This window comes from Colius striatus, chromosome 1 (genome assembly GCF_028858725.1).
Source record: "Colius striatus isolate bColStr4 chromosome 1, bColStr4.1.hap1, whole genome shotgun sequence".
NCBI lineage: Eukaryota > Metazoa > Chordata > Aves > Coliiformes > Coliidae > Colius > Colius striatus.
The window spans coordinates 140,654,039-140,677,587 of NC_084759.1; the positions used below are offsets into that span (position 1 = coordinate 140,654,039).

At 45.1% G+C, this 23,549-nt stretch overlaps 1 protein-coding gene across 3 annotated transcripts; it reads right to left on the reverse strand.

Annotated features, from left to right (window-relative positions):
• Positions 1-298: 298 nt before the first annotated feature.
• Positions 299-23,508, reverse strand: LOC133627007 (aldo-keto reductase family 1 member B1-like). 3 transcript variants are annotated; one of them, XM_062009619.1, is made up of 11 exons: positions 23,442-23,508; positions 18,473-18,890; positions 17,577-17,744; positions 14,622-14,738; positions 6,793-6,870; positions 6,297-6,419; positions 3,044-3,150; positions 2,807-2,888; positions 2,184-2,267; positions 1,252-1,334; positions 299-901 (listed from the first exon to the last, which is right to left on the reverse strand). In XM_062009619.1, the coding sequence occupies exons 2-11, from the start codon at positions 18,536-18,538 to the stop codon at positions 859-861; spliced, it is 951 nt and encodes a 316-aa protein (XP_061865603.1). In that variant the 5' UTR covers positions 18,539-18,890; positions 23,442-23,508; the 3' UTR covers positions 299-858. The 3 variants fall into 3 exon arrangements, with proteins under 3 accessions (XP_061865603.1, XP_061865621.1, XP_061865612.1); XM_062009637.1 differs by lacking the exons at positions 17,577-17,744; positions 18,473-18,890 and having other exon boundaries at positions 23,442-23,484; XM_062009628.1 differs by lacking the exons at positions 17,577-17,744; positions 23,442-23,508 and having other exon boundaries at positions 18,473-18,847.
• Positions 23,509-23,549: the final 41 nt, after the last annotated feature.

A 23,549-nucleotide genomic window follows, 5' to 3' on the forward strand; every position in this document is an offset into this window, starting at 1 on the left:
TTAGAATGCTGTGCAGGCTTCACATTGTGAATTGAATGTTTGTCCCATTAGCCCAAGGATACCATCACTTCAATAAAATAACAAATCAGTACATTAGCGGTCAGGTGTTCCACATGTGCACTAGGAGGAGAACAGCAGATAGTCAGCAGGTCACACTTCAGAGGACATCAACAGCAGGTGATATCTCAAGGGACAGCAATTTTCCTTGCTTTTGGGTGATCACTAGAGACAGCTGATAGAACAGCAATAATCCAGCATTACTACCCCCACAGGTCTGCTAAAATAACCAATACACACAGTAATTAAGCTACTTTATTAAAGGCAAAACCAGCTTTTACATCACCAACGAGGACCTATGCAAGTTCTAAAGAACCACCCATGTGGAAACTCTTGTACTTGGACAGCAACTTGTACTTGCAATTAGAGAAAAAGCATGGAGTGTTACAAAAAAAGAAAGCCAAACCCAAAAGTGAACAGAAAAAAGCAAACCTCATCAGTTATGCAAAAATCTCCCAGTATCCTGGTCCTTCCAGACAGGATCACTACCTCCAATTCAGCATTCCAAAAGAAAAGTGACAGCTTGTTCAAACTTTCTCCGTGTTTTCTGCTTACCAACTGCAGACATGCAGTTTGGCAAAGACAATCTACCAAGTCCACACAGCAAGCCCTTCATAATCCCTTGGCATTTCCTTCTTCCTCAAAAACATAAACCAAAATCACCAAGTATATCTACTGCAGCTTTGTGAGGGGAAAACAAAGGAAAAAGGTGGGTGTCTGGTGCAGCGAGAAAGCAACACAGACAACTCATAGGCAACAGCAGAGTGTATCTGAAGCCTGAAGAAAGGCAGGAAACCATCTTCAGTATTCTGCATGGAAAGGGTACTCCTTGTGAGTTTTGGACCTGAAGGAATGAAAGAGGAAAGATTACCTCCTGTCTGAAAGATACTATGAACAGCTGTAACTACTGCAAAGAGCCACCAAGGAAGGTGCTGAACTGTATCCACTGTACTTCCAGCTACAAAACATTTCTTTGAGACTGAACTGAAAGCAAACATGAAATCTGCTTTATGCTCATCACGACTTGCTTCATGACACAGACATTTAATATCTTACTCAGAAAAGTTGTTTTGAGAATGGCCCCTTTGAAAATTGAGTTTGCATATCCTGAGTTTCAACCAAGACTAGTATCTATCACTTCAAATGCCAAACTGACTCACTGGTAACAGCTTGAAAAAACCCACTATCACTTACGAGATGATTGTACAGATTCTCCAGTTTCTATTAAAGCTGAGAATAGTTGCCATCTCCTCCTTAGTCAACTCAAAGTCAAACACCTAGCAAGAGAAACAGCAGGAAATCATCTCTTTGAACAAAGCAGAGTCTGAAAGCAAAAATAAAATCAAAATTCAAGAACAAATATACAGTGTGGGAGTGCAGTCCATAGGGTAGGGGCTGCTTGGTAAAAGAAACTACTGCTTCATAAAGGAGAAAGAGCACAAGGAGGGCTCTCAATTTCCACAGCTGCCAGCTGAGCAAGGAGAGGAATGAAAGAAATCTCAGGCTGCAGTTAGTCATGCCAGTTGTTCTAAGAAACCTGCAGATCACTTAGTAATGCAAAATGCTTCCATCCTCCCTTTGTGAAAGATGGATCTTTCTGTCCTACTCCAACAGAACACCTGTAAGACAAATTCCACCTATGGTAACTAAGAATCTTCCAGAATTCTAAGACCGGTTTCAGTCAAGCACCACTGAATGAAGTGGTTTATGGACACCAGGGCTCTTTTCTTAAAGCCAAGGAAGCACTTTGTGGTGTGCCACTGTACTTGGGCCCCAAGCAAGCTGTCACATTACTCACTCACATGACAAACAATAGAATGCAAACAACATGACTGCTAAGTTTATCAGCATAATGTTTCTAAAAGCTTTGTTCACTCTGGCTCTCCAACTGTAATCTTGAGTTGGGCCCTCAGTCAATTGTGAGTCAACAAAGTAACTGCAGCTTGAGATTTTTTTCATTCCTCCCTCTTCCTGCTCACCTCCTTCTCTCCCCCCAACTCCAGCTGGCAGTCCCCTTTCATGAGGAGGCTTTAGGAACGGTGAGGGAGGATCACTGCTTGCTGTGCAAGGGCAAGCTGTGCCAGCCCTGAACATGCCATGCGCCCAGCTCACTCCAGGCAACTCACCTTGAAGTTCTCCACAATGCGCTGTGGCGTGACAGACTTGGGAATCACAATCACATTTCTCTGGATGTGGAAACGAATGAGAACCTACAAGAGCCATATCACTGAGTCAGAGAGAGGATGGCTTGTGTTCTACAACAAACAGAGTCTGTTCCAACAGTTGCTTGCTGTAAACTGTGTAGTTCAGCAGAATTAACCCACTTCTGTAGAGCTGCATTTCAATTAAACCTGAACTCTAAGCAGCACTTGCTGAAGCCCAAATAGCAAAGTTGCAACCCCACATAGGACTCTTCTCCTTTCCCATCCAGTTTAATGATACTCAGTTCCTTTCCTTCCCACTTAGGCTTTAGCAGGCTATACAATGTCTGACTTCTCTGAAATAAGACTTGAGATGGGAAACTGAAACATTACAGCACCTGAAGATGGGTCAAGAGAATGTTTGCTGCCAATGATCACAGTGCCCTGGAAAGCACTGCAGGCCACATGGTAAACAAACCTGCCCTGCTGTGTAACACCAGAGGAGAGCACCACAGGTGACAGGGAATGAGGAGCCAGTCTGTCCTCTGCACTGTCATGAGCTGTCCTGTGGTACAGGAAGGGGCACCCAGTGTCCAGCACTAACATACCTGTGCTGGGGTTTTGTTGTGCTTGGCTGCAATCTCTTTGATCCTGGGGTCATCCAGAAGGGAAGGATCCTCTGGCTTAGCCCTGCACAGAGACAAGAAAACAGTAACAAGAAACCTCCATGGATCTACTCTAGTTGAGTTCTGTATCTGAATGAACAACTAATGATGCACTTACTGTCTTCAGTGCTTGAAGCATACTCCATGCCAGCTCCCTTCCAAAGCACAAAGCAATCTTACCATGGTCTGTCAGGAGAGCCAAGGGGACTGTATGCTGTCACAGCAATCCCTTTGGATTGACAGTACTTGATCAGCTTCTCCTGGGTAAGGTATGGATGACATTCAATCTGCCAACATAAGAAAACAAAGATTGACAGTGGTTTCATTGCTTTAATATGTTCCTGGGGTTAGCTCCTAATTAAATTAACAAAGAAAACAACCTTAGATTTGTAGTTTCTATTGAGTATTACACAGCCTTTGCTTTCTGTACGTCCCCACACTTTTTCTACTATTTGTAGTATTTCTCTTTGCAGTGAAGGGCCCAAGGACTGTGTCCTTAAAACTTTGCTGAATCATATAACCTCCGACATATGGGATGAGCAGCTACATAATTACTTAAATAAGAGAGTTCAGTAAAAGGGACTCACAAGAGAACTGTAAAATCTTAACAGGATGGAAACACAAAGTTCCTTTCATCCCTAATTAAATATGGAGGTTTTTTTATAACTACCATATTCACTTCAACATCAGCATTGCTTTATTTGCTTTACATCAATTGTTGTGATGCTCATTTAAAGACGTAGGAAATGTACGTACGAAGATGCACACAAGCAACACAGTGCAACCAGCAAGGTCAAATCGAGGCCACACTTCATTTGCCAGCTACTTCCTTATATGCAGCTTCCACCCACGTGATCACCCAGGGCTCAACTCATTAACCTGCAGCACCTGTTTCTGATAAGTGGAAGCAGTTTGCCAGCTGCATCAACTTGTCCCTGCCATCTTTATTCAAATTGAGGAAGTGTCTGGCTGGTCCAAGTTGTATTCATAACCACAATCAATACTTACACTGAGCATCTCCAGCCTGCAAACAGTGTGAACAGTAAACTCCCACAGATTTTAGACCTTTAGCTTACTGTCCATTAAAGACTTATAGACCCATGTACACACTATAAACTCGCATAGTAATATCTACAGAACAGAACACAGACTCTTTAACCAAGGACCAGTATCCTTGCAAGCCAATGCACAGATCTGTGTTATGCAACAGGAACTCGTGCTACTGTCAGGCACAGAGAGTGGAAAACATTTGATCAGTTTACAGCCCCGAGTGCTTTATCAGTGGCTCTAGCTGCTTGCTGCTATCAGAAGCCTGCATGGCTGTTTCCCTTCTGGGACATGCTGGAATACTAAACAGTGAGATATAACTTGTTCCAAAAACTGAGTTGTATGTACTTATTATGCTTCAGCAGCTCCAGAAACACACCTAAGAGAGTAACAGATCATCTGGTTATTTTCCCCAACTAGTCAATACGTAGAATTTATGTAATATAAGCACGGCAGACATTCTTACCTATACTGATTCCATTCAAGTTAAGAACAGGAATGACAACAAATACAGGGAATTACTGGATTACACAAAATATCAACACAGAGAAAGTGTTTGCAGGAAGCACTGTCATCATTAGGCCAACTGGTAAGTGATAACAACAGCAGCTTTCAGGATTGCAAGCATTTCTTCAGAAGGAGCACGTTTCAAAGGACAGCTACCAAAGAAGACAAGTTGCTCTGATCTTTGTAGGAAAACTAGCAGCTTGAGAACATTTGGAAGTGTTAAAGAGACAAAAGGTCCGTGACCTCTGTGCAAGATACAAGGGCAATTACCAACTACAGCTACAGTGGCAATGAGGTGTGGCAGACCTTGACAGGTATCAAAACACTTTTACTAAGCAATTCTACAAGCACATTGAGACTGACAAGGAAAACATACAGTAGAAAATGATAAATTTTGCACTTGTCACAATCTTTCAGTTTTATGTTGAACAGACTTACAGAGAACAATCCTATTGGCTTTCTGACAAAGAGGTTTAAGTCTCTTTTCAGTACACAGGCTCCAACTACCACAGCTAATGAACCAGTTCTTGGAATTAGGCAGCAATAACTGAGACTGCAATCCTTCAAATACCACAGCAATCAAAAACATATCTAGACAGACCGCCACAAGACTTGTCCTCTTCAGCAACTCCCACCAAGCTATAATCTTGGCAAGCTCCCAGGGGACACCAAACCTGAGGAGGAACAGTTAATACACACAAGGGCAGGGCTGCCACTTCAGTGGCAGGAAGCACTAAAACCCCATGAAATTCAGCAAGGCTGCACAAAGCCCCGCACCTGGGAAGGCAAAGCCTGTGGCAACATCACAGCCTGGTGCCTGACTACATGCAAAGTAACCATGCTAGAAATGACCTGAGGGCCACAGTAGGCTGAGCTGAACCTGAAGCCCAGCAGTGAGCCCTGGCAATGGCACAGCCCATAAATTGCAGCAAGCGATCAGCTGCCTCTACTCAGCACTTGCCAGACCACCTTTATAACACCATGCCCAGTGCTCTCCCTTCCCAGCCCCCTCAGTAGAAGAAAGATTGACAGATTGTCATGAATTCAGCAGAAGGCCACCAGGATTGTGCTGTATGGGGAACAACGGAGGGAGCTGAGCTTGCTCAGCTTGGAGAAGGAAGGCTTCAGGTCTCCCAATAGCTGCTTTTCAATACCTAAAAGAAGCTCATGCAAAGACAAGCCAAGCTCTTCAGCACTGCATGGTAGGAGGACAAAAACCAATACACCGAAAGCAGGATGTCAGGCAGTGGAACACACTAGAGAGGCTGTGCAGTCCCCATCCTCACAGGTTTTCTGAGCAGATGAAGCTCTGGGCAACCTCACCTGACCTCACAGCAAATTACAACAGATTATTTCCCAAGGTATCCTGCCACATGACTTTTCCTAAGCTTTTATTCAGCTTTTATACCTGAAGACTTCTACTCCACACCAACCTTGCAACCCTATTTTCTCCTAAGCTTTAAGTCTGTAATTACTCCATAAAGCATGTTTCTGTTCAGTTCTCCCAGTCATCACAATGGGAAGTTGGAAAAAGATCATCCCATTCTGTTAGGTCCTCATATACACACACACAAAGTTTTACTCTGCTTCAAGGAAGCTTTAAAAGCCCATCTGGGTTCCCTCTGCCCCCATCACTTCCCCACAGAGGGATTCTGGAGCTGCTCCTTGACAGATTTCTAAGCAGTAGTGCACAAAGCCCATAAAAAACAGCACCTTGAGCATCCAGAAGTAGTTAAAGGGTGGGACTGAGAAAACATGCCTTGTCTGTGCCACTCTTTCTATAACCTTACTGCAGAATAAGATCTTAGTAACTATTAAATAAACAAACTAATAAAACACCAGCACTCAATCAGTCACCTGCCCTCCCTGTGCAGCTTACCTGGTTAGTTGCAGGCTTGTATTTCAGCCCTGGCTTGTTCAAGATTCTTTCAATCTGCTCATGGTTAAAGTTGGAGATACCAACAGCTTTTACCAGACCAGCATCCACCAGCTCTTCCATGCCCTGAAAGAAACACAATGTCAGCATCTAGTCAGTGTAACAGGGCCTGAAGAACACATTCTGCCTGATGGGGCTGATTTCCTTCATGAGAAGCACAAAAGAAGGGGTTAGAATGTCAGCATTTGAGGAACAAACCCAGAGCACTAGAACACTTATGTCATGTTTCCCATTTCACTAAATCTCAAAGACTCACTCTTTGACATTGGGGAAATTCACAGCAAGTTAGAAGTGGAAAATAATCATACCCAGTGATTCATTATTGTACCTGTGAGTCCTTCCAAGTACTTCTAGATACAGGAGACAATTTAGGTTGTTGAAAGTAACAAAGATACAGAAGGGACTACTAAGAACAGGTGCTCCTGCTGTCTGAACTTACCTCCCATGTCTGTAGAATATCTGTGTTGCTGGATATAGCCACACCTTTGTCATCTGTAGGAAACAGCTCCTCTCCTGCCTGTCAGACAAAAAAAAAAATACCTGAAACACTCCTTGTGGGGGAAGTTAGGTGAACACCAGCTGAAGACCATGATACTACAAACTCCTACTGCACTACATACTAATACTGACTTTCTACAGAAGAACTAGTACCAGTTCTAATTATCTACATTCTTCAGCCTTTTCTTTTGTTTCACACTGGACTAGGGCACCCATTATCCAAATAAAGACAGGTACTTCTGCTAGAGAGTGTCTTCCCTGCCTCATCAAAACACCTTTGGTGAAACATAACACTCCACCTGTAGCATGATAGCTGGCTTACAAGTCTATTTTCCTATTACAAAATACACAGTTCCTACATGGATACAAGAAATTTTAATGAAAGTGTGTAATAAAAACACAGAACATGTTCAGTCCATACTGGACCAGATCTGCTGAGGGGTCTTTCATGGAGACAGTCATTGTTTAAGTGGCTGGGACAGGGAATGGGAAAACAGTCTCTTGTCAAAATTAGGACTACAAACCAGGTATCAACTTGATTCAAACCCAATTGTTTTCTACTGATACATTATTACAACAAAACACACTTTCACAGTTCTATCCATATGAAACTAACTTTAAAAACATAGATGCCAAGAAAGCCAGCTGATCTCAGAAACAAGTAGACAGAAGAGTCTAAGAGAAAGATTAAGCTTAGAAATATTCAAACTGAGACATTAGTTCCTCTGCATGCAGTCACTAGAAGAGTTAGGAACTAAAAAATTTCACCCTTTGAAATCCAAGGTCTGTGGAACACTAAGGCTCCTACAGCAAAGGTCAGTTCAATCTGTACTGTATTAAAGGACTCAGGGATTAAAAACAGAAACAGAAGACAGAAACCTTCTCTCATTCTGTGATTCCATAACATGCAGAGTGTAGGCACAGACGTAGCTTGGACCAGCCAGCTTGAATAAAGATGGTAGGGATAAGTTAATGCAGCTGGCATGCTACTTCAGAAACAGGTGCTGCAAGTTAATCAATTGGGCCCTGGGTGATCTCATGGGCAGAAGCAGCATATAAGGAGGTAGCTAGCAAAGGAAGGGTGGCTTTGAGTCAGCTCTGGTGGTTGTACTACGTTGCCCCTGTACGTCTCTGCATGTGCATTACTTAGACCCTCTACGTCTTTGAGTGATTATTGCCTTCACAACAACAACATTTGGTGACCCCGACGTGATTCACTGAATTGGTTGGATCAAGAACCCTCGGCAGAAAAGCACTTGGATTCCTGCTGGAAAAGGCAAGTAATCTGAGCAAACTGATATAATGGGAAAAATGCTAAGCAAAGAGGAAAATCCTATTGACACCCTCCAGCATATCCTTGCGGAAAAAGGATTCAATTATGAAAGAGAGCCTTTGCTAAGACTTGTAAGATGGGGACAGGAAGTAGGTCTCTTTGTTTCCCCCCAAGAAGTATATGAAAAAGGACACTGGGAAAACCTAGGGGACATGTTGAATAATGCTATCGGCTTGTGTAAATTGGTATCATCCATTATACACCAGCTAGAAGCTGAGCGTGCTGCCGCTGCTGCCATGAAAGCAGAAGCTGCTGCACCATCTGCGTTCCCTGTAGATGCTAAAAGGTTCTTTGGAGGTGGTGACTTTATAGTACCATCGGCTCCACCTCTAGAAGAAAATACTCAGAGATTCTTCGGAGGGGATAATGTCGTAATACCCTCGGCTCCACCTCTGGAAGAGGAGAGCATGGATGTGAGCCCACCTCCCCCAGAAGCCCCTAGAGCACCGTTCCAGGAGCCGAATACACACATTGCTTCTCCTCCCCTCCCACCCACCCTTCACCATCCTGCCCCATCCCACCCTTCTGCTATACCTGAAGGAGTACCTAACAGAGAACGAAAGGTACGTTTTACAAATGATATGCCGTTGCCCCTGAGCTCATCAATCCCTGAGTGTATTCCTCTGCCATCATCACCCCCAACTTCTAGTGAAGATCAACAAAGACAATTATTAAAGGAAGAGTTAATACAACACGGAGAAGATATGAAACACACTTTGGCCCAGTTGGAGGAACTGATAGAAAAACCAAAAGCAACAGCTAATCAACTGTTGGAACGAATTAATGAATTAACCAAAACAAAGATTAAAGTTTCATCCCCACAGGTACTCAGAGATCCTCGGCCAGATGACTATGATCCGGCTAAGAAATGGAGAGGCCTCATACGTGATGCAGTAATCGAAGGCGAATTTATTCCACAAGCCTTTCCAGTAATAACAGCACAAAGAAAACAACAATGGGCACCTTTAGATTGGAAATTGGTAAGAGAAGGCCAGAAAGCGGTAATGCAATATGGCTTGTCCAACCCATACGTTCAGACGTTACTGGATCATATTTTCGCCAGTGGGTTAATGACTCCATTTGACTGCCGGAAGCTTGCAGAAACTTTCCTGAAGCCCACTCAGGTATTACTATGGGAGTCTGAATGGGGAAAAAAGAGTTGATCTGACAGTGGTGGAAAACATGGACTTACAACAGGGAGATCCGCGGCGAGTCGTCACAGCAGATATGATGCTGGGTAAAGGACCATTTGCTGATCCTCAGGTACAAGCCCGACTGCATGAAGCTATCTTGCAGCAAACACAGACACTGGCACGTCAAGCATTTAAGATTGTTCCTGATATGGGGGTGCCAGTTCCCTCATATACAACTATTATTCAAAAACCTAATGAGCCTTTCATGACCTCCTTAGACTGTCTAAGAGCAGCTCTGGATCGTATACCAAACATGTCGGCTGAAGTAAAGGCGGAAATAGGGTTACACTTAGCAGTTGCTAACGCTAACCATGATTGCAAAAAGATCCTGCAGGCTCTCCCGTGGACAGCAACTTTGGTCGACATGATAGAAGCCTGCTCTAGGGTAGGATCGTCAGCACATTTAGCTGAGGCAATGGCAACAGCATTGAAACCTTTAGTTCAAGCCCACAAAGGAGATCGGAGGCCAAAGTGCTTTAACTGTGGAAAAATAGGACACGTGAAAAATCAATGTCGGTCCAGACCATTGGTACGGACAAACAGCTCTGCCAGGCCATCTGGGTCCAATGGCAGATTTCATGGTAATTGTTACAGATGTGGCAAGTTTGGCCATAGAGCCACTGAGTGCTGCTCTCGAGTGGCCAGACATACAATGTCTAAGGGAAACGGGTTGACGAGCGTAAAAAGGGCGAGCGCGATGACACAAAAACGCCCTTCAACACCAAGAGCTGCCTGGATGGCCTCAGATTAGCCACTGCAGGAAGCGCAGGAGTGGATGTGGAAACAGCAGTAGATGTAACCATCCACAACACAGAGGTAACAATTATCTCCTCTAACATTAATGGACCCCTTGGCTATGGATTAAGTGCTTTACTTTTAGGACGGTCATCGGCCTCTCAACAGGGTATTTTTGTGCTCCCCGGTGTAATTGATGCAGACTATGAAGGAAATATTGGAATAATGGTTAAAGTTTGGCAGCCACCAGTTCATATACCTAAAGGAACTAAAATAGCGCAATTAGTTCCTTTCAGAGCTAAAGTTCCTTTCGCAGGAAGTCGTAAGCGTTGAGACGGTGGTTTTGGATCCACTGGAGTACCTGAGGTAAGACTGGCAATGCCACTTTCACAGGGAAAGCCCACTCAGACGGTTGTATTCCAACATCCAAATGGTGAACACATGGTTGGGTACAACACATTACTGGATACGGGAGCAGATGTTACTATTGTGCCATTATCCTATTGGCCAAAAAGCTGGCCTTTAGAGAATTTAGACACCCCTGTTGTTGGAGTAGGAGGAATACAGATGACAAAAATTAGCACAGACCTGATTTCGGTATGTATACAGGGCGAAGAGAATAGATGTGTGCAAACTAGGCCCTATGTAATGAATACTTCAGTTTGGCTTTTGGGTAGAGACGCCTTAAGCCAAATGGGCTTTCGTTTCTCAAATGAAAATTTTTAATGGCGGCCATTGATGGGCGACCAATCCTAAAGTTCACCTGGCTCACAGATAAACCAGCTTGGATTGATCAATGGCCGCTAAGCAAAGAAAAGCTCACCCACATTCATGAATTAGTAAATGAACAACTAGAGAAGGGTCATATTAAACCATTCACCAGTCCATGGAATACACCAATTTTTACTATCCCTAAAAAATCAGGTAAGTGGAGGCTGTTACATGATTTAAGAGCTGTTAATGCAGTGATGCAGGACATGGGTGCTTTACAGCCAGGATTACCCTCTCCTGCAATGCTTCCAAAAGAGTGGCCCCTGTTGGTGATTGACTTAAAGGACTGTTTTTTCACAATTCCCTTACATGAGGATGACAGTGAGAAGTTTGCCTTTACAGTACCATCGATTAACAAACAAGAGCCAGCAAAACGATATCAATGGACTGTTTTACCTCAGGGAATGAAGAACTCACCAACTGTTTGTCAAACTTATGTTGCCTGGGCGCTGGCACCTCTGCGCAAAAAATACCCTCGTGTCTTATTTTACCATTATATGGATGATATCTTGATTGCAGGGAAAGGCCTGGACCAGCATCGCATTCTACAAGAAGTGAACCGACAGTTAAGCAACTCCGGGTTGGTGATCGCGCCAGAGAAGGTACAAATGCACGCCTCTTGGAAATATTTAGGTAATATCACTGATGCGCGCATTTATCCTCAGAAGGTGGCAATTAAAACAGATATTGCTAACTTAACAGACGTTCAAAAGCTAATAGGTGATATCCAATGGGTACGAACCACATGTGGTATCACAAATGAGGATCTTGAGCCACTAATGCCTTTGTTAAAGGGCTCAGTAGAGGCTGATAGTGCGCGAAGACTGTCTCGGCAGCAAATCCAAGCAATAGAAAAAATAGGAAGCAAGATAGTCAATAATTAGTCATCGATATGATCCTGACTTGTCAATTAACATTGCTGTGATTAGTCAAAAACAGCATGTAATGGCAATCTTGATGCAATGGGATTCAGTAGCGAAAGACCGATTGAGGATCTTGGAGTGGATATTTTTGCCATATAATTTACAAAAAACAATTACCACGAGGCTTGAGGCAATTGCGAAAATAATAGTTAAGGCCAGGAAACGTCTGCTGGAAATAGCAGGGATTGAGGCAGACGTCATTTTCGTTCCTCTCACAGATGAGTTCTTGAACTGGGCACTGCAACAATCTGATGAATTACAGTGGGCCTTATTGTCATATCCAGGAACTATAAATAATCATTATCCGGCCCATAAATTGTTTTCTGTTAAATTTCAAATGGAAGACCGGCCGTTGAGATCAGCAGTACCCGTTAGAGGCCTGACTGTTTTTACCGACGCCAGTAAGATCCAAGCCAAAGCAGGAGTGGTTTGGTGGGAAAATGGAAAATGGCAAAATCTAACTGTCCACTCCCCAGGCAGTTCAGTTCAACTGCTGGAACTGATGGCTGTAGTTAAAACTTTTGAGAAATGGTCAGACGTCCCATTAAACATCATCTCTGATTCCCTCTATGTGGTTGATGCTGTCACTCGATTAGAGAGAGCGCTGTTGAAAGAAATCTCTAATCAGAATCTGTATAACTTATTTCTGCGACTCTGGCATCAGATAAATGAACGGCAAACTGCTTATTATATTGGACATATTCGAAGCCATTCGGGCTTAAAAGATGGCCTATCAGTTGGCAATGAAATTGTTGACAGGATAGTGGCAGCTCCTTTATTGATACCTATGGGGCCAATAATTGACAAATTTTCTCAAGCCCGAAGATCGCACAATTTTTTTCATCAAAGTGCGAAAATGTTGGCGAAGCGGTTTGACCTGACTATATCGGACGCTCAGGGTATTGTTTCCACGTGCCCTGCATGCCAGAATCAGATCGGCCTAGGAGTAGGAGTCAATCCCAGGGGTCTGGCACCATTAGGTATGTGGCAATCAGATATCACTGTCTGTGCTCCTTTTGGGTGATTTAAACGTATACATGTTACTATTGATACTTATTCAGCCATGGTTTGGGCCACAGCCTTAACCAGTGACAGTTCTCGAGACGTCATAAGACATTGGAGGAGTTGCTTTGCTGTCCTTGGTGTTCCAAGAGAGATAAAAACTGATAATGGCTCGGGATACATAGCCAGTAAAACACGTAAGTTTCTAAACTTATGGGGTGTTAAACATACTACTGGTATCCCAGGAAATTCCACCGGTCAAGCCATTATTGAAAGGACACATCAAACCTTAAAAGGCCTTCTAGAAAAACAAAAAACGGGGGAAGAGGGGGTGAGTCCTCAAGACAGACTAATGAAAGCCCTTTATACAATGAATCATCTCAGAATTGTGGCAAACCAGAATGAACCACCGGCATTAACACACTTTGCCCAAATGAGTCGGGATTTGGATTTTACTGACAAACCTAAAGTTTGGTATAAGAATCCCACTACTGGAGAGTGGCAAGGACCTGCAGATCTGTTAACGTGGGGAAGAGGCTATGCTTGTGTCATTACAGATCAAGGTCCCCGATGGATTCCGGCAAAATGGATCAAGCCACATCAACAGAAAGGACTTAACTGTAAGACCAATGGAAAAACAATCTTGAGGAAAGAACCAAGTGATCCACCCTCAATCCATCACTCTATTAAAATGTAAACCCTCGCAACTGTGGCACCACTTAGGCTGCTGTAAATTCCTTCAGCTATAAAAGAATTAAAGAACTTAAGATGACCAACAGATGAAGAGATACTTCCATCTTATTGATAATGCTCACAGATCACCATGCTAATGGATCTGAAGAAAAGTCCAGAATTACATCAGGAAAAAGAAATATCAGTGGAGCTACCAAGACCTCATCCCTTCCTGCCAGTGTGCGTCCCTCCTACCAACACATATCAGATTGTTTATTTTGACTTTATGGATTTCTGTATTGTATTGTTCAGCGATGTAGCTGTTATTGACCTTTTGTTGTAAACTCATGGCCATGGGTAAAAATATTTATGTTTTCTTCATGTACCTTTAATTCTGAAATGTGTTGCTAAAGGCTGGCTGGTTCAAAAAAGAAAAAGGGGGGAATTGTAGGCACAGACGTAGCTTGGACCAGCCAGCTTGAATAAAGATGGTAGGGATAAGTTAATGCAGCTGGCATGCTACTTCAGAAACAGGTGCTGCAAGTTAATCAATTGGGCCCTGGGTGATCTCATGGGCAGAAGCAGCATATAAGGAGGTAGCTAGCAAAGGAAGGGTGGCTTCGAGTCAACTCTGGTGGTTGTACTACGTTGCCCCTGTACGTCTCTGCCCGTGCATTACTTAGACCCTCTACGTCTTTGAGTGATTATTGCCTTCACAACAACAACAGCAGAGCAAAGAATTTCTGTCAGGCAGCAAAGCACAGCCATCCATCCCACAAAGAGGGAACCACATCAGGGTTGTTTGAACACGCTTTGGATTTATAGAAAAGACACAGGCAATGATCAAAAGGAGAGCAATGTAACTTATCCTTGCAGCAGGGAAAACCACCCCTAGTTTAAGGTCTACCTCTTCCATGAGCAAAGGAGCTGAAGATGCTGTGCAAGCAGGGACCTCAAAGGTTCTAAGAAATAGCTAAGCTTATGTGGCTACAGTAAAGCTGAGCAGCGGAGCAGTGCTAGTACACAACAGACACACAACATGTCTGTGCTGGCTGGAACAATTACTGAGCTATAAAGCCATAAAGCTCTTCAAAACTGCCACTCCAAACATACAAAGCCAAGGACATTACTGTTACTGTACCTTAAATCCAGCAGGCCAGTGGATGAGGTAGAGATCCAAGTAATCCAGTTTTAGGGCTGCAAGAGTCTTCTGGCAGGCTCCCTCCACCAGAGACTTTTCATGAAAGGTGCACCAAAGCTAGAGACAAAAAGCCAATGTACAACATGACTTTCTAGGTTAAACCTCTTGAAACCCTTCTGTCCTGTCCAGGAGAGTGCCCACATCCTTTGGAAGGTGATGCAGAACTAAGTCATCCTACTGATCTCTTTAAACAGGGCTCACTCTGTAAACAAGACGGGCCTGTCATACTGAGGGCAATATGTGCAGCGGCAGCACAAATGACTGAACACTGTCACAGATAACAGCAGCAGTTGTCTGTTTTCACAGAATGGTAAGGGTTGGAAGAGACCTCATCTAGCCCAACTCTCTACTAAAGCAAGTTCACCTACAGCAGGTTACACAGGAACACATGCAGGTGGGTTTTGGAAAAAAGTCTTCTCCAGAGAAGGAGACTCCACACGCTCTCTGGGCAGCCTGTGCCAGGGCTCTCTCACCCTCCCAGGAAAGATGTTTCTCCTCACATTCAAGTGGAAATTCCCATGTTCCAGCTTGGGCCCATTACCCCCTGACAGTGGGTGCTACAGAAAGAAAAGGCATTAACCAAGACTTGATTTTAAAACCAACTACTAGGAGGTCAGATATTGCAAGAAAGAGAACAGCATAATTTCATGACAGGGAAAGTTTGAAGCATCAGACCTATCAGCAGTATATACTCGGCACGATTCTCCATGAGAGGTTGAGGCAAAGTAGGAAGCCTGACTCATGCATGGCCTAAGTAACATTGTGGATTGTTCCATGCTGCACCACATACTAGGAAAATAAAGAACTAGGGGGTTAACTATGAAAGAACATGTATCTCCTGAGATCCTACACTGTAGCAATGTACTTGAAGGAAAACTGACATGTGGCCCATATGAAACTGTAAGCTACACAGGCTCAGATGCAGGCCTCAGACTTTGGCTCTATCAGAGAGTAAACAATGGGCATAAAGAATAGTCAAGGATGAGATGCCTTTTAGAATGTAGATATGAAAGAAGCTGTGTGTGCGTGGGAAAGAGACTGTGTAAGCTTAGAATAGTAATTAGATAAGGAATTAGGTAATAGAATGCAGAAATTGCTACTATAAAATATTGACATATTAAGCTTAATAAATCACATTCTGCTATTAGGCACGTGAATAGAGCATGATAGACTGAGCTATCTAATCATATTACATCATGTATTTAGAAAATAATAATATATGTAATGTGATTGAATGCAAAAATAAATGGCTTTTTCATTGATCATATCTGTCTGACGTGTAGCCCATGAATCGCATCCCACGAGGTGGTCCCTACAAATGGCACCCAAATAGGGACCACTAACATTTTAAATGTTCATATTGAACTTGCTAATTAATTAACAAGAAGAGAGCGGGAGAAAAAAAAACAGGAAAATCCAGAGACAGACCAGTAAAACTGAGTCTGGGAGTCGGAGGCAAACAGCTGGGGAGCGACTCAGGAAGAAAAAGACTACGCAGCATAACACCCAAACAGAGGTGAGTGCCTGGGAGGGAGAAGGAAGGGAACACAATTAAGTAAAGAAGAAACAGTAGTAAATTTCCTCCAACATACACTCTCTAAGAGTGGACTTAAATCTGATGAACTGGCTTTAGGCCGATTGTTGCTGTGGAGTTGGGAAAAGGGAATAATAACTGATACAACTACAGCATTTGATCTCGCCAGCTGGGAAAAGCTTGGCAGTGCTCTGTGGGAAGAGGTGAGCCTAGGATCACAGGAGCCACCAGTGCTTTGCTACTACTTAGTGATTAATCAAAGAGACTCTACAAGAGTTAAAGGCTAAACACAAAGTTGCTGCTGATGCCTTTGCAGCTATAACTTCTGGGGAGAAAAAAGGGAGTGCGAGGCCACATCGCTGCTGCTCCCTTCACATCACTGGAACCAGTGTTATCTTCCCCACTGGGAGAAACAGAGTAGTCTCCTCCACCTCCAATTGCACTAAAATCTCCCTCTGATCCAAAGTCCCACCAGGGCAGGAAAAACTTAACAAGAATAACTCTAATAAATCGATTGTGTGACATACTATTGACAGTACAAGTGGGGCATCAGCTGCTCCAGATTCTGAATTGTAGTCACCTACTTATTCCGGAGATATGTGCAAAGAGACTCCTTTGTCATATCCACCTTTACCACTCTCTACTCCATTGACTCCAGTTACAGCTTAAGGGAGTTCCGGAGGAACGGGTGGAAGAAATGAATAAGAAATTGCCACAATTACAGGAGAGTATTGAAAAATGGAGATTAGAAGCTGCTCCAGCAGCTCCAGCTCCTACGACACCTTTAACAGCACCGCTACAATAGGAACCAGTTTTGCCTGAACCAGAACAAAAAGAGAGAGGGATTGTTAAAGATGCTTTAATACAAGGGGTTATGTTACCTAAGGCATTTCCTGTGATTATGGGGGATGTGAACTTTGCTCTCTCCAAGCGGTGCAACGCAAAGGAGCCCGGGAACCAAAAGCACGAGCGGTTCGTACAGCAGGGGTGAGTGCTGAGGCAGAAACAGCTGCCCAGAGTCATGCTGGCTGGGAAGGGCTCATGCAGCGCAGGATGAGTGACAGTGGCCACGACTGCTGGAGCCCCAACGGCTCATCCCTGAGCACACCGCCTTGCCGGCTGAGCCCGCGGTACCCCCCTCCACCACCACTGAGCTGGGCTCCCTGTTTTGCTATTAGGTGTGTGAACAGAGCGTGATAGACTGAGCTATCCAATCATAATAGATTACATCACGTAATAACATATATAATGTGATTGAATGCTAAAATAAACGGCTTCTGCATTGATTATATTGGTCCGATGTGCAGCACATGAACCCTGTCCCACAAGGTAGTCCCTACACTATACCATCACATCCATACCTTACTGACAACAAAGAGGTCCTCTCGCTTTACAACACCTTCCTTGATTTTTTGCTTAAGTCCATCCCCAACTTCATTTTCGTTCTGATACACATAGGCACAGTCAAAGTGACGGTATCCAGCATCAATGGCAGCCATCACTGCAGCTGCTACTTTCCCTGGTGGGGACTGTGAAAAATAATAGCCAAGAAATTCCTAATCAAAATATATCAAAGGCTTTTTATCCCTAGCAAGAAAAAATTAAGAATGCCACCCCTTACCCAAAGCAGTTCCCTCAAAAATAAGCCAAAACCCGCTAACAGCAAAGAGACTGCCACTTTTCCCTGCAGCATTCTTGAGCATATGCACTTCTTGAACATAAGCTCCAGAGCCAAAACCCACCCTAGAGCTGTTCCCCTGCCACCTCACTCCCAGGCAGGGCTGCACTGTGCCGTTGCAGAAATGAGGCCCCAACACTGGCACCGTTATCCAAGGCCTGGCCAAGGCCTCCTCACCTTCCCACCCCGCTTCGCTGAGGCCCCCCGGGCAGCTGCCGCCCCGGAGGGCTTCGCCCAGCACAGGGGCCTCAGCTACCCACATTCCTGAAGCGAGGCCTGCAGCACGCAGCGTTCGGGCTGCTGCGAGAGGCCGGCGGGCGGTGAGAGACCCCCAGTGCCCAGAGCCACAGCAACACCGCGGGAACCCCAGCTGGGACAGCCGGCGGTGAAGATGGGCCCCTCTGGCCTCAGCGCCCGGGCCGCCCCTATCCGCGCTCCCTCCTAGTGCGATGCCAGCAAAGGGCACCTGTCCTGCCCGGGCGGTAACAGCCCAGTGTCCGGCCCAGGCTGGACCCAGCCGGCCGCAGCCGCCCTCCCAATGCCAGCATGAGGGCACGTCAGGGTTGCGAGCCCCGTTACCTTCCATGTGCCCAGCCCCAGGATAGGCATCTTGGCGCCAGTGTTCAGCTGCACGTAGCTCGCCATGGCTCACTGGGCAATCACAAACACCAGCACAGCGGCTGCCGACCCAGCGCGTTTAACAGCGGCCAGGCCGGGCCCGCCCCGTCCCTGCGCGGCGTGTGGGGCTGATGGGGGCGGTGCCTGGGAACGCGGCCGCGGTGCCGCGGCCGAGCTGCCCGGAGCTGATGCCAAGGAGTAGTCGCTGCAGGAGGCTCTGGTTCCCGGCCTTGGTGGCGGGGCTACGCAGCGACCGTCGGTCTTTAGACCGGGGCTGCGCTGACTTCGCGTGAAAGGAGATTAGTCTTCAGTACACATTGCCAAAAGTTTTTCACTAGTGCTCACAGCTGATGACTCTCCTCCTCAGCCCGCTGTGTTGCTGCAAGATAAGAGTATAAATGTGCATGTGTAGTTCCACATTTCTGTTTCTGTCACATTTCAATTTCTGTCCTCGTGTGCCAGCCTTTGCAAGATATTATTGAAAGTTAGCTTTGTGCAGCACCTACTCTTACAGTGAGGCTTCTTGCATGTCTGGGTCTTTGCCACGCGGAAAGAGCTTTTCAAAGGGATTGCCATTGGCTTCTTTGGCCTTGAATTAGCATGTTCTGAGGTAACTCTTCAGATTTTTAAGCAGTAGTTTAGCAAATACTGAACATCTGAGTGCCTTGTATATTCACTAAAAATGTGGACTTGAGTTAGAAGGTCATGCTACATATGCTCTGCTGTCCCTACTTTGTTCTTGTCCCTTCTCTTGTGAGTTTGTGTGAAGGGGTTCTATAGGTATCTGTAGATTTTTTAGCCTGCTATTTTGGTAACTGCATGCAGAGAAAGTGTTAAAGTATCCTTCAGATCGTGAAGCTAGAGACTAGTACTCTTAGTGAACCTTCAAGAACTACTGAATTCAGAACTGTAAGAAATATCTTAACCTTTACAGGGCCATGTGGAGAAATAAGTATCTACAGCAGGTTATGTAGCTACTCCATAAAAGTGGCCAGTGGCTGCTCTGTGCAAACAAAGACTAGGTGATTTTTTTAATGTATATATACACAATTTAAATAAATGTTTAAAATCTTCAGGGCAGAAGCCAGGAAGCCACTGGTGTGCCAATAATGCTGTTTCTGCATGTACAGTTAAACAGACCTCCTGTTTCCAATTAGATGACTGAGTGAACTGTGAATGCACGTGCCATAGGTGCGTGTGCTGTGTGAACAATTACCTGCTATTACTAACAGAACAAGTAAGGTATGTTAAGAAGTTATGCTTGTAATTTGTGTACAACTTCATTCCCTGTCAGGATACAGGAGCTGCATGACATCCATCTGCTCATTCAACTGTAATAAAGTCTTTGTAACCCCTGACAGCTGTTCACTTTGCAGCTTACCTGGTTATTTGCAGGCTTGTACTTCAGTCCTGGCTTGTTCAAGATTCTTTCAATCTGCTCATGGTTAAAGTTGGAGATTCCAATGGCTTTTACCAGACCAGCCTCCACTAGCTCTTCCATGGCCTAACACAAAAGGGATCAAAGTCAGCATGCAGTGTACAAAACAGGGTCTGATGATGGTCTTCTTATGGCTTGGTGCCCTTTTTGGGAATGAAAAAGACAACCACTTGGAGTCTGCAGCTCCACTGAAAATCATCAGCTTGGCTAAGCACCCATGTTTTGAAGGGCTAGATTATATACCATAGGATAAATAGTAAGAACTTTGTGAGTGCTAAAGGCAATAAAAGCATGGAAAAGATTGCGAGAACAAGACATGATTCTCCCACCGTGGCTGAACTTAACTCCCATGTCTGTAGAATATCTGTGTTGCTAGATATAGAAATGTCTTTGTCATCTGCAGGAAACAGTTCCTCTCCTGCCTGTCCGTGAGAGAAAAAGTGCTTGAAACACTTGTATGAGAAGTCAATGGTGAGATAACTGAGAGCCATGGCAGCTTTACCTTCTAGTACAGAAGATACTAATACTTGTCTACATCATTCAGGCAGGTTTATGGCATTTTGCCAGCAACCAGTGCTATTAGGAGGGACAGGGGTAGCCATGACACTTACTCAAGAGCCTTTTCCATGTGAAACTAAATATGACAACTTTGGAAGTCCAGCCCTTAAGATTCTGTGATGAGAAACAATTGACATACTCAAAACCAACAGATCGAATTGAGATTTTAAGCTGTCTCTTGCAGAAAGCAAAAGCAAAGAATAGAAACACTCTGAGACATCAGCTCCCTTGGTGGCTGGTGCTTGTTCCAGCAGGCGGGTCCCCAGCCCTGCCAAAGGGGTGTCTCTACCGTGTGAGGAAGAGCAGGTTCTGGGCATCTTGGGACAGTGTAATCTGCTCAGCACATGTCCCAAGGAAGGTGTGCTTGGTGGGTTCTCCTTCTCTTGCTTACTAAGGAAAACAGGCTGTTTAGCTGCATCCTGGAGTTACTTCTTACCTTGGTTTATAAAGGTTGGTGACAGCCACCTCTTTGTGGCTTGGCTTATGTTTGCTTGGCTTTGCCTGTGTATGTTTTTAAAAGGAGATGTACAAATGATCAAATCTGACAGAAACCTTTCATGAGCTCAGCCATTCTGTCCTACCCAAACCTGACTTTGCAATAGGAGATTTTCCTACAGATCTGTCTGATCATGTACTCTGCCAATGCACATATCACATTCAGTGTGACAGTCCAGTCCAATCTGAAAAGCAGCAGCACAGTCTCATTCCATATCACCTTTCAAAGAAAATGGAGCATTTCTGTCCTGTGCAGGACAGCACCCAAGAGCTTTAACTCGGGAGGTCACAGTATGCCTTGTTTTTTTGTCTCTAGCTGTGGTGCACATTTCATGAAAACCTCTGGTGAAGGCAGCCTGTCAGAAAACTCTCACTGACCTGAAACTGGATTACCTGGATCTCTACCTCATGCACTGGCCTCTTGGGTTCAAGGTACAGTAACTGCAATGCCCTTGGCTTGTTCTCTTGAGAAATGTCCCATTAGCTTTAACTCATTATATTGCTGTTTGTTTTTTCCCATAGCTAATGTCTCAAGAGAGATTATTTCAAGCATTTTCTCTCTTGCTGACAGGCAGGACAGGAGCTGTTACCCACAGATGACAAAGGCATGGCTATACCCAGCAATACAGATATTCTGCAGACATGGGAGGTAAGTTCAGCCACAGCAAGAGACAAGTCCCCTGTCACCAATGTTCTCCATGTTTTCATTGTCTCATCAAAGCAAAAAATTAGTTGGGAGAAACATAAGACAGTACAAAGTAGCTTTTCATAACATGCATGCTGAGTCATTATTCCTCAAGTGCCTTAGGTGATTGCCCAATCTGACTGAACTCCACAATCACTTTCAGTGGAGCTGCAGATCACACTGAGGGTAGGAAAAGTTCATTGCTCGAGCAGAACAACTGCACAATTGTCTTCACCACAGTTCTTGTATCCTTCCTGAATCACTCAAATAAATTTTACAGAAATGAAGATACTGCAGGTTGAGATCTTGCCTACAGTGTGGGGCACAGCTTGCCAGTGCTTGCACAGTACTGAACTACTAAGTGGCATCCTTCCTATCCTCAAGCAGCTTGGTGCGAATTTACACAAACTCAGAGAATGAGAAGTTGGTCGTGGGTGAGGCAACACTAATGTAGCACCAGTACCTGCCCTTCCCTCAGAGAACTTTGCAACTCTGAATTTGTGCTTCCCACGATGGCAAAGATGCAAGTCCAAGAAGAAAATGTCCTGCCTTGCATCCCAGATGCTGACTTTTCTGCCCTTTGTGTTAGGCTATGGAAGAGCTGGTGGATGCTGGTCTGGTAAAAGCCATTGGAATCTCCAACTTTAACCATATGCAGCTTGAAAGCCAGGACTGAAATACAAGCCTGCAAATAACCAGGTAAGAGGGGAGCAGAACAAAACTGGCACTTCAGCTGGTCTTTAAGCTCTCTTGAGAAAACACATCCCAGTCAAGACAAAAGGTATCATTTTGCATTTTTCACTCACTTCTCTGAACAGCAGCAAACCAGCTCCTAAGAAGCTGAGCAGACTCAGAGCAGATCTAAGAAGAAATCCTCAAAAAGGGTGAAAGGTAAGCCCAGAGTTGTAGAACTGTTAAGTGATTCAACTGAAGTCCACAGCCTGTTGAGGACTGCTGATGGCACTGACATAAAATAGGAGGAAGATTAAAGAGAAAAGCTTGTCTGCCTTCAGATAAATGAAGCAAAAACAGCTTGGGCATCTGCTGTGGAAGAGGCACCCAGAGAAAAATGCACCATTACACATACTCCAAACTTAGGCTTCTACCTGACTCTGTTCCCCAAGTATCAACAAACAGCAAAATCTCTCAGTCAGCCTTAACATACCATTTTGGAGTACTTATAGGATTCTGCTGATAACTTTTTCCCACAGAATGGTGGGAGTTGGAAGGGACCTCTAGGATCATCGAGTTCAACCCTCCTGCTACAGTGGGTTCACCTTGATCAGGTCACACAGGAACGCGTCCAGGTGGGCTTCAAACCTACTAGAGCAGGAGACTCCACACCCTCCCTGGGCAGCCTGTGCCAGGGCCCCCTCACCTGCACAGCAGAAAAGTTTTTCTTTGTGTTTAAGTGGGACTTTTTGTTCCATTACGAGCAGGAGGAAAGGCCGCAGAACACTCCCCCGGGGGGGCATCAGCTCCGCGATTTCTGACTGCCCCCACAGGAGCCCACACGAGCCCGCCCGAGCCTGCCGGAGAGCTGCGTGTGGGGACCACTGGGCCCCGGAGCGGCCGTCCAGGCCCGACTCTGCCGAGGGCCGCCGTCCTCGGGCTCCTCTGGCGCCGGCCCTCAGCAGCCGGGCCTGCCTGAGGCAGCGGGGCAGCCAACCGTGACACTCGGCCGGCAGCGGGGAAAGCGCTGCGGTACCTTCCCCGGCACCCCCCATACGCAGGTAGCTCCCCCTGCACCTTACCACAGCGATCGTCCGGATCCCCCATTGGCCGCCCCGCTGTGCCGCTGATTGGGCGGCGCGGCCATTGGGCAAGGCCCGAACGGCGATTGGCTGCGAAGGAGACGTAGG